The sequence below is a fragment of the Ovis aries genome, chromosome 18 (assembly GCF_016772045.2).
Source record: "Ovis aries strain OAR_USU_Benz2616 breed Rambouillet chromosome 18, ARS-UI_Ramb_v3.0, whole genome shotgun sequence".
Taxonomy (NCBI): Eukaryota; Metazoa; Chordata; class Mammalia; order Artiodactyla; family Bovidae; genus Ovis; species Ovis aries.
In genome coordinates, this window is record NC_056071.1 from 56,044,339 (window position 1) to 56,060,682 (window position 16,344).

Here is a 16,344-nt window from a genome sequence, read left to right on the forward strand (position 1 = left end):
TAAGTAGGAAACTGCCAGACAAAGGTGAGGTGGTAGCATGAAACATGTGGATTACCTGTGTCTTTGGGATTTGTATGAAAAGAAATCCAGTTCTTAAAAGGTGCAGGAATATGTGATGTGAGCGTGCCGAGCCCTAGCTTTGTAACAGTGCTGTTGTTCATCTCTGAGAGGCATATTGGCACATGCAGAGTGTAACGTGGAAGCAACTCTCCGTGGAACTTTGAAGCCAGTGTGTATGAGGTTCCAGTAAAATCGTTAGTAGGGCCAGAAAGTGTGTAATGATTTCAATGGGAGTATTGAGCAAGAGCGGGAGAATGTATGGAAAAGGTTCCCCAACTTGCTTTTAATCAGTGTCCTGAATCCTAAATGATATTTTTGTTGGTAGATCCTGCTACTAAAGGACTTTCAACTTTGGAAATGCCACGAGAATCCTCGTCTGCCCCTACGCTGGAAGCAGCTGTGCCAGAGACGAGCAGCCATTCCTCCATATCAAGTAAGATTTCCTCTGATGATCATTTCGCCTGTCCATCGATTGTAGAACATGATCTGCCGCCTTGTTTTCAGTTTCACAGTCTTGGTATTGTTTTTTTTCTTTAACGTTTGTGTTAGCTTCCTAGGTAATGCTATCTTGTGTGTTCTCAGAGACTATGAGATAGAGGCCCACTTTTGTCAGCATCTCAAGTGTTTGATAAATCAGTATGGTCAATGATAGGCCAAGAATCCTAATTTGTTATGGAATGGTCACTGCATTTCATAATTCAGTAAAAGAAGTATTATATATGACTGGATTAAACACAAAACATGGAACTGGTTTTGGGACAAGTGAAAAACACCGTCTGTGGCAGAATTTTTATATGAAACACCTTTGTTTAATTTGAATCACCTCTATCATTGACAAAAATTTTCTCTAAGTTGTCATCAAATAAATGTATCAGATATATCATGATTCCAGTTATTTCTGAATGTAGCCCTCTAGGATCAGAAAATTAAATTGGCATGAAACTTTACTGGATCTATAGGAGGCAACTATTTTGAAACTGCCCTGTGTTGTTGGGTCCTAGACTCTCCCCATGAGGAGCCTGCATTCTACTGAAGTTTGAAAATAAGGGTGTCCACCTGGCTCAGTGGAGTCAATTAAGAGATTTTAGCATGAGACATTCTCAGAGATACAAAGACACAAACAGACCTGTAATTTCCACAGACCCTTGTCACATGTGCTGGTATATTTTGTGTTCCATGTGGATGCTGCCTCAAGGCTAGTGAGTTTTCATTTGACCATCTTTTGAAATAAAGATGATCTTGAAAACCAGATAAAGATCTTAACTTAAATGTTGGACTGGTAGTATGGAACAACATCATCTTCATCATTCATTTATTCATGCTTTCATTCATTCAGCAACTATTTATTAAGAGTTTGCTGAGTGCCAGGCATGATGCTTGGCACTGGTGATCAAAGGTGAATAAATAAGATATAACTTGTTCTTCAAGCATTTACAGACATAAATAGTAGCAATTGCTACCAATTACCATGTTCCAGGCACTGTGCTGAATGGTTTATACACATTGTTAGTCTGTTAAGTCCTCCCTTTGGTACTGTATGACAGATAGTATTGACCCAGTTTTATAGAATAGGAAACAGAGGTTCAGAGAGACTAAGTGATTTGTCTAAATTTGCACAGCTATTAAGTGATAGAGATAGGAATTGATGCTAGGTCTGTTTGATTTTTCAATTTCATGGTATTTTTTAGTATGGAACACAGCTTAGAGCTTCCCTGATGGCTTAGTTGGTGAAGAATCCGTCTGCAATGCAGGAGACCTGTTTTTTCCTGGGTCGGGAAGATCCCCTGGAGAAGGAAATGGCAACCCACTCCAGTATTCTTGTGTGGGAAATCCCATGGACAGAGGAGCCTGGCAGGCCACAGTCCATGGGGTCATAAAGAGTTGGACACAACTTAGCGACTAAACCATCACCACAACTGCCTTAGAATAATTTAAATTCAGTTATAATAGAGATAATAGAAATTCTAAGAAAGTGTTTCCAAGTAACATTTATTTTCCCTTTTTTATAGCAAAGACAAATGGCTCATTCTGAACCTAATTGTTCTTATTTATCACAAAAAATCTGTTTTAAAGCATGATAAAATGCCCATTTTTAAGTCCACATACTAAAATCATGAACATGTATCTTCTCTTCCTAATTTGCAAGAGTCATCTATAAAGAGGTAGTGAATTACGTAGTTAGAATTCTAAGTTGAGTATGATTGAGTCAGGATGACTAACTCAGTTTGACTTCAGTGCTAGCTAAATGTATCACAAAATAAATGTGTCAAATAAATCATGACCCAAAATCATGATTGAATCTAGCCCTTTGAGATTTAGCATAATGCATCGTTAGATTTCCACTTTTGTCTTCCTCTCCATTAAAAGCATGTGTTGGGTACACACCAGCTTTTGATGGTGTGTTCTTAGAGGACAATGCCAGGTGCTTTACACACTGTGCTAAACATTAAGAGTTTTTACTCTCAGGGAATTCTTCTGTCTTTAAAAACAACTGATAATTGGAGAAATTGTTCTATCACTAGAGGTTTTTAATCTTTCTTTGATTTTGTCTGATAGATGCTAATTTTTAAATTTGGTAAATCTTCTCAAAGATTTCCACTTTTGAATTTTACATGAAATTTGTTAAATTTTCTGAAAGATTGCTGCCTTTGAATTTTACCCAAAGCTGCACTTTCACGTGAATCGTGAAGCTGTAAAATTTTCCAGTCAACTGCAAGAATCAGATTTTTCGTATTTGCGTAGTCATTTCCATGAATTCAGTTAACATGGAGTCCAAGACACAAGAATTCCCATCACACCTCTCTCTTTTGCTCAGTTTATCAGCTGATTATTTTGTAGCTAAACATGCCATAACCACCATTAATGAAGCAGCATGCTAATTACATTAAAAATAACGTCATAGTTGAATTCACATCACACCAAGTGTCTTGGTACCATGACTGTGAAACCTGTATATAATATGTAAGGCTTTCTAAGGGCCATACAGACTTCTTGGTTTCTACCATCCTCTTCTAGACCGTATACATTTTAGAGCTTCGGTTTCTGAAATTGTCCTTATAAGAAAGTAAATAACCCCACATTCTCAAATATCTAGTTGTTTGGGATCATGTAGAAAAGGCCTGTCAGATATACCCTTCCTTTCTCACTGGGTTGCTGACAGGTATTGGTGGGACCACTTGAAGAGGAAAAGAAGGGTAGGAGACAAATTGCCTTCTCACTCAGCAGTCGATTGGCAGAAGTGCTTTCCACTGTTTTTCTGGTTAGAAAATGCTTAATGTACTTAACATATCAATCATAGGATATCTGTCAATGCCTAATTGCAAGATAAAAATGTTACCACTATTTCATTTAAAACAAAGAAGCGTACTAGACTATGCTTGTGGAATGTTATTGGATTCACATTTTTCAAACAGTAAGCAGAGGCTTATATAGACATTGAAAACAGCACTGATTTTGGAGTCAACACGTTTTGATTTTATGCCCACTTCATTAACTTGTTGGTTCCAAGTAACAATTTCATTTGCTTCAATTTCTCTCTAAAAATTGGGGTAGATATGTGTCATCCTACTCCAAAATATACATGTACAAATATACACACGCACATACCCACACCCACAGGACCTCAGGGGGATATCAGGAGACTGAAACTGTGTGTGCACAAGCTCCATTAAAGAAAGTAAAGCTATAAATTATTTACAGAAGTAGTAGTATCTGTCTTGAATCTTTTGAGGAATAAGAAAGAGTATATAAATGAAGAAGTAAATGAAAATATTACACTGTTGTAACTGGGGTAAATATTTACAGGCTACAGATGAGTGCTCATAGCCACTCTTTCTTTCTTTATTGAGTAAAGAAAGGCACCAAGAGTAGCATAGTGCCTTAGTTTTTCATCTGAACAGAAGCATACAACTTACTAAATGATTATAAATAGCAGATGAAGGTTCAATTAAGATTCTGTATGGCTGTGTAGAGCCTTTGTGTGCTGTGAAAATTTATTCCCCTTAGTAATCATCTCCTAATTTCCTCCATATAGCTCAGTATAGGCAGATGAAAAGGGGATCCCTGGGAGCTCTGACAATGAGCCAGTTAATGAAGCGACAGCTGGAACATCAGTCTAGCGCCCCCCATAACATCAGCAACTGGGACACTGGTGGGTCAAGCTTTTCTTCTTGTTTTACCTCTCAGATTAGGGAATGCCACTTTCTCTGTGTCCCCTCTGCTTCCTTGGGAAAGAATAGATTTTCTCTTGTATTCTGTGGTTCAAACATTTTTTTTTTAAAACCTAAGGTAATTAATAAGTCTATTTAAACTTTCTGAGTGTTTAAGAGCCACAGGTTCTTCCATCTAAGCTGGTCCAACTCTTTTATTTTTTTTCCTCTAAGACTCAGATTCCAGATAATTTCAGGCCATTTCTTTGGGGGTTAAATGATGTAAATGCATAAAGGAGGGTATGGAACTATGAATTCATGTTGCAAATTAGAAAACAAAACACCAGATTATCAATATTCTCTGTTTTATAAGTGATGATGTATCAAAAATAAGGGACTTTTTGATAGTAATGATAACAGTCATAACCAATGTCAGCTTAGTGACATCATGATCTGCGGGTAGGTCTGGGAATATGAGCTCTGTGTTTTAGTTAGCAGGGTCACCAGGTTGCAGCTGCACACCCTCATGCTCATACGATGGAACTGCCTCTAACCTCAATTTTAAAGTAAGAATTGACTGCCATGACATGTCTATTTTAAACATGATCACCCTGCATTTTCTAAACTTTGTTACCACGTTCTGCACAGGTACTACTTCCTCAAGCCAGTAGTACTGCCGCAATTTTGCTCTTTTGAGTGCGTGCCTTTCCTTTTTTTCTTATTTTAATTAAATGGGTCATTTGATTACAAGATTATATTTGTGAAAGCTTACCACAAGATGCATACACTATGAAAATATCAGGATTTACTAGTGTGATATGCTCTGGGGGCCAACACTTGGATAGGACTATTTTCAAATCTTGGTTAGTACTTTCTGGCTACAGTTATGTGAAATTATTTTAATAGCCTTCCTTATGACCAAGAATTGCAATGTCCACAAGACCAAAATATTAAGATACTGTTAATTTCTCATAGCCATAATATCTACATAGAGATTTCATCTTATTTTCCCCCACTATTCTTTAAAAAAAAGAAAAGAGAGAGAGAACTAATCTAGATTACTAACTCTTACACACCATACCCAATCTTATATTTAACAGATAATTTCAACTCTCCTGGCCTTTCCAAGGTTCTTAACATTTGAAAAGTATAGTGTTTTATCTTTCTTTTAGTGATGAGTGGTAGTGAATAATGAAATGACCAAAAGCCAGTGGGTTAAGGAGATAAGGAGAAAGACACTGAGTAACCAGCTTTGAGAGTTTACTGGGTTTGGGTGAAGCTTTTTTTGTTCACACCGGAGAGGACCTTGTTTCTCTCTTTACTGAGCTGATGCTATGTCAGGAGCTGACAGTGGAAATGTTTATTCTGTTCATTCTCTGATAACTAAACACCCATCTTTTGTTAGGTGCACCTGAGGCCCTGGAGATTTTTTTTATTATGCTATTACTGTTCTCTGTAACAAGCTCAGCCTAAGCTAACCATTGTAGATTCTGACTACAATTACAGCCTGGAGTGGTCGACTCTGTAGAGTTATAAAAAGGCAAATAGATCTCAAATTCTGTTCCAAATTTTAATCTAGAAAAAAAATCTACATGATGCCAAATAACCCATTTAACTGAAATTTTCACTTCCCAACCAAACTGCAGCCTTGTTCATATCATTCTGATTTCTCATTTAATACTTGCCATTGACATGCTGTATGAATTTCTTTCATCTGAGTTTTCCTGGGCTTGTTTTCCATCCTCCAAGTTGATTCGCTAGTCGCCAAGTCCTCCTGGAGCTTCATCTCAATATTCTCCCTTTTATTAGTATCATAAAAAGTTCTCCCCAAATCCAAGACCAGAGGAGAGTCAATGAGTGTGGAGTTCCATGTTAGGTGGCATGTCACTGTATACCACGTACAGTGTCATGTTGATTCAGTGGCTTGCTAGTCTCCAGAAGAAGACACCTGGTCCTGCAGACACACTGAGAAAGGCAGCCTAAAGCCTGGGTCGTGATCAACTTACGGCAGCATGCACCTGCTCATTCACAGAGTCCCTGCCACTTCTCCACCCGTGCACATCTGATGGCTTGCTTCTTTGCCTCATCTTTCACCTGAAACAGGTGTTCCTGGAGTGCTGCTCCTCCATCTGCCCCTGTCTCCTTATTCCTGTTCCTCAGTCCTCAGTCAGCTGCCTCTCATTTCCTTGCTACCAGTTCCACATGTTTCCTGGATGATCTATCTGGTCATTGCTGCAAATGATTACTTATGTTTTTATTGATTTGCATAAAACATTTTTTTCATGGCTGTGACATTGGCCTTTCATTTTTTTTCATTTCATATCAAGAGATATGGGACTTGAGCTTTTGGGGAGTGGAGATTAGAGAATCTGGACTTTGCGGGGGATGGTTTCAGATGCTCTGCTGCTTTCAGCTGCATTTCTTGCACCTGAATGGCAGGTTTATAGGGAAAGTCCAAGCAACCCTATGCTAAAATCTAGAGTGTTTCCTGTAAATGTTAATAAGCAACATTATCAGTCACCAAAGAGGCCCCAAGAGATTATTGGTTAAATTCACTGTATTGTGAATTGTGTGTAGTTGACCACATTGAAGACTGAAATGTTCTATTTATCCACAGAACAGATACAGCCCGGGAAACGCCAATGTAATGTGCCAGTGTGCCTAAATCCTGACCTGGAGGGACAGCCGTTGAGAATGAGAGGTGAGCTGTGTCACAAATCTGACTATAAGAGTGAAAGGGACTATATATGTCAGTCATCTAGTCACCCAGAAGGGGCTGAACTCTCCTCTTCAGCAGCTCCATGAAGAGGACTCAACCTTTGCTCAAACTCTTCCACGACTTAAGAGTGAGTGTGTGACATCCCATCTTTGAACATGACTGACAAAAATCTCTTCTTGATAGTGAAGTTTTAAACCTTGGGGCCACACAAAGCAAGTCTAGACTTTCTCATTTAACTTTTCAGACATTTGAAGAAAGCCACCAGTTGCTTATTGCCTCAGTCTTTTCTAGACCACACAGCTCTGGGTCCTTTGGCGTTCCTCCTAATACGTATTAGTTTTCCATAGTATCCATGTATCTACTTCTCTGAGCATGTTCGTCTTATCTGTGTTCCTTCTAGATTATTGAGATCATAGATGGACAGCTTCTTTTCAGCTATCTGAAACCGAGCAAAATGAACACTAGACTTTATGCTCATTGGAGGAGCAAGCTGAGAATAAATCTATGCTAAGATAATCAGAATATTAAAAACAATTTTTTTGGCCATGCTGTGAGGCATGTGGGATCTTAATTCCTTGACTAGGGATCAAGCCTGTACTCCCTGTATTGGAAGCATGGCATCTTAACTACTAGATCGCCAGGAAAGTCCAGAATATGTATTTTTAAAATTCATCTTATGTCCAGTTAATTGTTACTTTTTCTCTTTTTTTCTTTAAATTTAGAAGGCAGGTTAACCTATCATTGGTGAAAACCAGAAAGCAAAAAAGAATTATGACCACATGTCTTAATTAGTCCCATAATTCAAGCAGACCTATTGTTTTGGACCATGTCACTTCTGATTCTCCTTAGGAAGGAATGAGGAGACTTAACTCCAGCTTTGGATAAGATTTATTTGGCAGTGAGTAGCAGTTGTATCCCTTGTATCCAACGAGATGAGACTTCTCATTCATGGGCCTAGGGAAACCTTTAAAAAATTTATTTTTTTAATTGGTGGAAAATTGCTTTACCATGTTGTGTTGGTTTCTGCCATACAACAACATGAGTCTATATATCCCCTTCTTCTTGGGTCTCCCTCCCCTCCCCTCCCCTCACCCCACCCCTCTAGGTCATCACAGAGCACCAGGCTAGGCTCCCTGTATTATACAGCAATAGCCATCTGTTTACACGTGAGAGTGTGTATATGGCAATGCCACTTTCTCAGTTCATCCCGCCCTCGCCTTCCCCTCCTGGGTCCGCAAGTCTGTTCTCTGCCAGGTTCACCGGTACCATTTTTCTAGATCCCATGTATATGCGTTTGTGTATGATGCCTGTTTTTCTCTTTCTGACTTACTTCACTCTGTATAAGAGGCTCTAGGTTCATCCTCCTCACTACAACTGACTCAGATCCGTCCTCTTTTATGACTAATATTCCATAGTATATATGGGTCACATCTGCTTTACCCTTCATCTGTCAGTGGGCATCTAGGCTGTCTCCATGTCCTGGCTATTGTAAATGTTGCTGCAGTGAACACTGGGGTACAGGTGTCTTTTAGAGTTGTGATTTTCTTAGGGGATATGCCCAGTAGTGGGATTGCTGGGTCATATGGTAGATTTATTCCTGTTTTTTTTTTTTTTTTAAGGAATCTCCATACTGTTTTCCATAATGGGAAAAAAATTGCAAATGAAGCAATTGATAAAGGATTAATCTCTAATATATATAAACAGCTCATGCAGGTCAATATCAGAAATAATCTGATCCAAAAATAGGCAGAAGACCTAAACAGACATTTCTCCAAAGATGACATCCAGCTGGCCAATAAGCACGTAAAAAGATGCTCCATGTCACTAATTATTAGAAAAATGCAAATCAAAACTACAATGAAGTATTGCCTCACACCAGTCAGAATGGCCATCGTCGAAAAAATCTACAAACGATAAATGCTGGAGGGGATGTGGAGAAAAGGGAAAGCTTTTATGAGCAGAAGCCAGGGATGTTAAACAAACTCTGGTGCTTGGTCATGACCTAGGGATGCAGTCAGTAGAAGCAATAGTGGAATGAGGTAATGAGAACAAAGACAGAAAGTCTGTTTCTTGGTGAACTGAAAAATCCACTGATAACTAGGGGACTGAGGTGTGCATGAACGCTTAGAGACACACCAACACCTTTATACTTTCTCTAAGACTCCCAAAGGGACTTTTGTCAAAATGTCCAACTTTGAACCTAGGCTTTGGAGGAGGTCTTCTTTCTCTCTCTCTCTCTCTCTCTCTCTTTTTTTTTTTTTTTGAGGTCTTTTTAAAATGTTTTCTTTATTATGGTAAAAGTCACATAATATAAAACATACTATCTTCACCATATTTACCTGCGCAGTTCAGCAGCACTGCATACATTCACATTGTTGTGCAGCCCTCAGCATCATTCATCTCCTGAAATGAGACTCTGTCCCCATTAAACACTAACTCTCCATGCCTCTACCCCCACCCCGGGCCCCTGGCATTTACTAATGTACTTTCTGACTCTATGAACTTGACTATTCTAGGTATCTTATATAAGTAGAACCCAATGGCACTTGTCTGCACCTAGTGTGTGTTGGAATGCATTTTTAATACATGTCCTGCAAATATATAGTAGGAGGTTCCCTCTTCATTCAAGTTTCTAACAGCCTTCTATGTCTGTTCCCAAATTCCATGTAGAGTACACTTTGGATATTCAGTAGATGAACAGTACTGGTAGTATCAGAAGTGTTGCTAACAACTAGGGATAATGGAACTCCCTTTAATAATGCAGACTTTGTTGTGACTTGGTTATAACAAAAGGAAGCTGAGCTCAGTGGTTTCCTTTTTGCACTGCCCATCTGCAAATATTACTCTTTGCTGCCTTACCATAAACAGTATTTAGAAATCCAGTGATTCAGCTAATGTTGCTATATAGGGGCCAATATCTCATAACCTATCTGCTTTTATAAATGACTGTCATAAATATTGCATTGTACATTCTGTGTTGACATATGGAAAAATAAATTCACGATGCTACTGTCAAAAATATCTGTTCCTTGGCATTTGTATTGGGTAATGATTGATTTGAAACCTCCCAGATGACTTTGCTTCCCTGTCTTTTTTTTTTTTTTGACTTGCATTGTGATTTCTGTGTAAGTAATAGCAATTGGCAAGAATCTTTTGAAACCCTTGACTCAGAGTTGTTTTTTCTTTTTTTAAATCAATTTCTTACATTTCTAGTAAGACTGCATGTATATCACCATGTATCTTGTGGGCTGAGTTTTCCCACTTTTAGCACAGACATTTTGGCACCTGGTAGATATGGAGTGTCAGTGTGCAGGAAATGTGAAGTAGTGGATTTGAACCTTCTGTGTTTTGGTTTCTTGAAGCAACTTCATTCTATTTACCTAACTGTTTTAATAATCAATCACATCTTTTATCTTGGCCCAGTTCTTGCCTTTTCTATTATTAATCAGTTTATACTTTTGCTAGTAATAACTATGTTGCTTTCATTCAAAGCATCATCCTTATGAAAAAACTGAAGACCTTTGTTAGTGATACAATTGGGTACACTTAGGAAAGTCTGTTAGATCAGAGAGAGCTGATAAATACAGTAGCAAAATTCAGATTCCATTTTGGATCTTCAGAAGTGACATAAGGATATTTTCAGAGAACTTCCTCTGCCATTGGGGTCCGAAGGTCTCCTTATGAACAGATTTTGTAGCCTTTGATCAGACGAGGGAGTCTGTGTGAAGCATCTTGACTCTGCAAAGGCTTTGATATTATTTTTTTCTCCCTCAGGTTGAAGCACCTTGCCCACTTGGTGAAGTTTCCAAAAATTTTCATGTTGCTTCCTTCAGATAACAATTCTCTGAATCATTTGCTGTTGTTGTTCAGTTGCTCAGTCGTGTCCGACCCTTTACGACCCCATGGATTCTCCAGGGGGTCCCCATGCAGCACACCAGGCTCCTCTGTCCATGGATTCTCCAGGAAAGAATACTGGAGTGGATTGCCATTTCCTCCTCCAGGGGATCTTCCTGCCCCAGAGATCAAACCCACGTCTCTTATGTCCCCTGCATTGGCAGGCGGATTCTTTACCGCTAGCACCACCTGGAAAACCCTTAAAATGATATGCTAACTGCTAAGTCGCTTCAGTTGTGTCTGACTCTGTGCGACCCCATAGATGGCAGCCCACCAGGCTCCCCCATCCCTGGGATTCTCTAGGCAAGAATACTAGAGTGGGTTTCCATTTCCTTCTCCAAAATGATATAAGCCAAAACAAATCAGTCTTTCTTGAATGTGTTTCACTCTTGATGGTTTTTCACAATGAAATTGGGCTGTGCCTGTTACATCCTGTGAAGGGAATCTTGGCAGGATTTCTAAGAGGAGAATTGTGCTTTTCCAGGCTCTGAGCAACGTGCATTTATTCACTAGTTGTCTTTACTGTTTATCCAGGGGCCACGAAATCCAGCCTGCTGTCAGCACCCAGCATCGTGAGTATGTTTGTGCCTGCGCCTGAAGAATTCACAGACGAACAGCCGACGGTGATGACAGACAAGTAAACTCACAGTTATTTTCTTCACTGTTTACAGAATTTGAGAGTTGGCTCTCCACGGGTGTGAGAAAGTATCAGAGGAGCATGCTATGCTTTTAAGTCATAATTTGTTCTTCAAATGGCTGTAGCCGTGAGTGTTGTTATTTTAGAAATGCAGTATTGTATGAGCAGCTTTTGTTTATGCCAAAGCGTTTTTCTTTTTTTTTTCCATTTGGATTTATGCAAATGATGTCCACTTACTGATTATTCCTAGCAACAACTTCACACCAATAAACTCCCCCAATCAGAGATTCTAAATTGTTAAGGTGGGACTAAGTTTGAAGATTGATTCTTTTTCCCATCCTGCTGGCCAGATCCATTCTCTGAATCTCAGATTGGCTATGTTGCCTCTTGTTTGTCTGCTTTCAGTATCCCCAGATTTCTTACAAAATCCAAATGCTTTAGCTTATTATAAAAGGCCCTTCAGGTTGTGAACGTATGGACTTAACCAGTCCTCACCAGGAACTCTTTCTCTCCTCCACAAATTCATAGGTGCCCTTCTCTCTGTACTTTCTCTGCCTGGTGAACTCCTGCTCATACCTCAAAATCCAGCTTAAGGCAAAGTTTCTCTGATTTCACAAGGCAGAATGCATCATGCCATCCTCCAAGTTTCCATAGTATTTGATACATCTCTTTATTCTACCACTTGGCACACTGTATTTTAATTGTTTAGTTGTTTGTACACACATGTTTTGTAGTAGATTGTAAGTTCCTTAGCGAGTTGGACTCCTTCCTCTGTATTTTGTAGTTGAGCTCCCTGTACATTGCCTGGCACATAAATGTTGTTCAGTAAGTATGATAAAGAATAAGACTTGTAGGATTTCAAGCTTGGAGAGATCTCTCTTGGGCTGAGGAGGCTTCCTGGTAAAGGTGAGCCAAGTGACAAATGAGTAAGTTTTTGATAAAAAGGGAGGAAGGTTTTACCACTGAGCAAGATCACTGGAGAAGGAAATGGCAACCCACTCCAGTATTCTCATCTGGGAAGTCCCATGGACAAAGAAGCCTGATGGGCTATGGTCCATGGTATTGCAAAAGAGTAGGATATGACAGAGCTACTAAAGAAAAACAGCAAGAAGAGTTTATAGCACCAGTTGGCACATTGTAAAAGCTCGCTGTAAAAACCCAATGAATATTAACTACTTCAGCTATTATCAAAATGCTTTTTAAAAGAGCTAGCAGACTGATTTGGAAATCTTGAAGAATGGTATGAGTAGACCACTGGAAAGCATTCTTTAAACCAATGATATCAACATTATTTTTATTAGCAATAAACAATTACACTGATTGAAAAAAAAAAAAGGGAGGAAGGTGAGGTTGGAGGGGGTGGCGTGAGGATCCTTGCAGCTGGTCATAGCTGGCTATCATTACTGTAGAAGGGAAGGGCCTATCTCGAGCAGCTGCCTTACAATGTCCACATGGGGAGCACCTACTTGCTTGTGGAGGGCTCTTCTTAGCTCCTTCTTTGGTATAATTTTCTCATTTTTGTGTCCTCCTCCAAGACTCAATCTTTCCTAATTGTCTTCCCGGTTGCCTTTGTTGGGGGAACTCGATTCATTGGGTTCCATAACAGCTTATGGAAAAACACGAACAGACTTTTGGGCCAATCTGATATCTATTTTTTAGTTACAAAAGTGAACTTTGTATTTAAAAAAGTCAGTTTGTAAGGAATGATACATATATATTATATATATACACACACACACACACGCACACACACATATTTTGGAAAGTTTTCAGATAGAAAGTCACAGTAGCAATCGTAGTTCTGCTCCCTTTGCTTTTTCTTAGTAGACTTCCCTTCACGTTATAAAGCTGCTCAGCCACAGCTGAAAAAGAGAGCTCTGCTTTCATTGGGATGAAATTAACTGAACCTACCTTAGATACTGTGAAGAGCAACAAGTTGGAAGTTCCTTAAGAGCAAGGGCCATTATATTTTTATAGACTATACTCAGTAGGTGGTGAGTTCATAAAACTGATCTGAGTGAGGTTTTCTATAGGGTTCTATTGACTATTCTTTCACTCACAAATAGGACATTTTTAGATCTGAAAGTTTAGGAAGGCTTCCATTTGTGTCTAGACATTTTTCACTTTTAATTTCAACCAATGGAAAAAAATCTGTTTATTGATTATCCCTGGCAATAATTTTACATACATAAAATCCCTCAACCAGAAACCCCAAATTATTAGTCCAATCGGTGATTCTTGTAAAAGGGATCAATAATGCTTGTGTAGACCAGATAGCTATGAGTTGAAAGACCATTTTCAGTGATCAGAGGAAGCTTCAAGGTCTCTTCTGTGTGTGCTACTTCTGTGTCTAAGGTGAGACTAGTGTTCAAGTGTCCTATTTATTATTAAAAAGGGACCATAGACCTCCTTTTGGGGATTTTTCCAACTCTCACCAAAAAAAAAAAAAAAAAAGGCTCTATGCACTTATATCCTGAAACCATTGTCAGCTCTCACAGAAAGCATTCCTCCATTTTCTTTGCAGATGCCATGACTGTGGGGCCATTCTGGAAGAGTACGATGAGGAAACCCTGGGGCTTGCCATTGTGGTCCTCTCCACGTTCATCCACTTAAGCCCAGACTTGGCAGCCCCCTTGTTGCTGGACATCATGCAGTCTGTGGGAAGGTGAATGTCAGCTTCTGTTTTGATTGGTAGAAAGGAGCCTTACTCAGTCTATTAACCATCAGTTCAAGGTGAAACATTTTGTAACCTTACAGATGCTTAATATCTGTGGGATCAACTCAGACTAATTTCACAAACCGAAGGGACCAAATTTTTGGTTGAATTCTACAGCCATGTAGGGTCACAAGTCACAGTATCAGAGTGGAGCTAGAGAAAACTGCACTAAGACCCTACTGGTTCGTTGTTCCCTGTTACTATGTGAGCCAGTGTGTGTCACAGCACTCAGAACTGTGAATTCCTCACACTAAACACTTTGTAATTTTTAGATATTATTACCTCTCTTTGTCTGTTTTAAGATGGATTCTCTAGGCACTTTGTAATCTGGGAGTGGCTCACTTCATTATGCAACTTGGGGCACTGCCATATGAAGAGATAAATGGAAGTATAGCAGTTTTATACTTCTGACTCAGAAGAAGGAAGGAGGCACACATTTGGGGAATAGAGCCTTCAGCCTGACTGATTAAAACTCAGCTACTCAGAGAATTTTCATATAAAGAAAATTCCATTTAGTACATAGGACATTAGAAGAAAAGTGCTCTATTTCATGGAAGTAGAGTTCAAATTCAGTAACAAATTGTAGTTCCAGCATACACAACGTACAGGAGAGGACTGCATTAGATTCCACATGGATGTACTGGGGCTTCCGTGGTAGTTCAGCAGTAGAAACATCTGCCTGCAATGCAGGAGATGTGGCAGGAGTCATGGGTTCAATCCCTGGGTTGGAAGAGCCTCTGGAAAAGGAAATGGTAACCCACTCCAGTATTCTTGCCTGGAAAATCCCATGGACAGAGAAGCCTTTTGGGCTATAGTCCATGGGGTCAAATAGAGTCAGACATGATGTAGTGACTAAACAACACCAACAAATGAGTATTGTGTCCAGTCTGTGCTAGCAGAGAGCTGGGTCTCTAGGCTGCAGGCATTGCACCTGCCTAACTCTTGCCTGTAAGTGCTTTGTGGCTTAGTTGTTGAAGAGGACCATGATGTGTGGGAAAGCTGAGTAGCCATAAGAGATGGAGCATCAGTAAGAGCTGTGCTGAGTGTGTGTGCTGAGCGCTACTGGAGTTCAGGGTGGAAATGATTTCCTAGCGAAAAGTCTCTATGAAGGAGGTTGGAGAAAAAACTGGATTCTACAGATTCCTGGTATTTTTTTAAATAAAAGCTTTTAAAAATGTCTGGGTCTTTGTTGCTGCACGCGGGCTTTCTCTGGTTGCAGCGTGAGGGCTTCTCATTGTGGTGGCATCTCTGGTTGCAGAGCACAGACTCAAGGGCAGAGGCTCAGTAGTTGTGGGACATGGGTGGAGTTGCCCCACGGCAGGTGGTTATATTCCCAGACTGGGAATTGAACCCATGTCTCCTGCATTGCAAGACAGACTCTCAACTACTGGACTACAAGGGAAGCCTCAAATTCTTGGTATTTGATGGAGGAAAGGGAATAAATATTAATGGAGCTAAAATTTAATCTTTTTAATGAAAAAAAGAGATGATTTCAAGCTAAAGACAAACAGGGAAGCATTAAAATCCCCTTAGATGTGTATATTTTGTGCTGTGCTTAGTCACTCAGTTGTGTCCAACTCTTTGTGACCCCATGGACTGTAACCCACCAGGCTCCTCTGCCATGGGTATTCTCTAGGCAAGAATAGTGGAGTGGGTTGCCATGCCCTCCTCCAGGGGATCTTCCCAGCCCAGGAACTGAACCATGAGCCACCAGGGAAGCCCAAGAATACTGGAGTGGGTAGCCTATCCCTTCTCCAGGGGATCTTCCCAACCCAGGAATCAAACCAGTGTCTCCTGCATTGCAGTGGATTCTTTACTAGCTAAGCTACCAGGGAATACCTTAAGAGTATATAATCAGATATGGTGTAACTATTCCACCTCTAATACTTAGAAATAGCCAATATGTAAAGTAAGTGATGAACACAGAGAGATAAGAAAATTTAAGTCCTTGATTTTAGCCTAATCGTAATAAACATGGAATAAATGTTATACCAGCTATGATGAGTAAGACTTGTTAAATTAGAAGTTTTTATTAATGCGAGGTCATAATTCCTATTATGAATACTTTTCAGTTTTAGAACAGACAGAATTATTGCTCTGGTCTTCTATTATCTCCTTGAAATAGCTAATCTGTTATTATAATAGATACATAGAGGGGTTTTTATTTTGT

The 16,344-nt window shown here is 39.6% G+C and overlaps 1 protein-coding gene across 9 annotated transcripts in view; it reads left to right on the top strand.

Annotated features, from left to right (window-relative positions):
• UNC79 (unc-79 homolog, NALCN channel complex subunit) overlaps positions 1-16,344 on the top strand; it is a 274,446-nt gene that overhangs the window by 197,061 nt on the left and 61,041 nt on the right. For 7 of the 9 annotated variants that reach the window (XM_027957343.3, XM_042235397.2, XM_042235395.2 and 4 more), the window contains 5 exons: positions 386-493; positions 4,094-4,210; positions 6,826-6,909; positions 11,356-11,458; positions 13,983-14,123. In XM_027957343.3, coding sequence (XP_027813144.2) covers positions 386-493; positions 4,094-4,210; positions 6,826-6,909; positions 11,356-11,458; positions 13,983-14,123 — 553 coding nt within the window. The remainder of the gene's footprint in view (positions 1-385; positions 494-4,093; positions 4,211-6,825; positions 6,910-11,355; positions 11,459-13,982; positions 14,124-16,344) is intronic. The other 2 variants (XM_042235396.2, XM_042235400.2) reach the window with 1 other exon arrangement.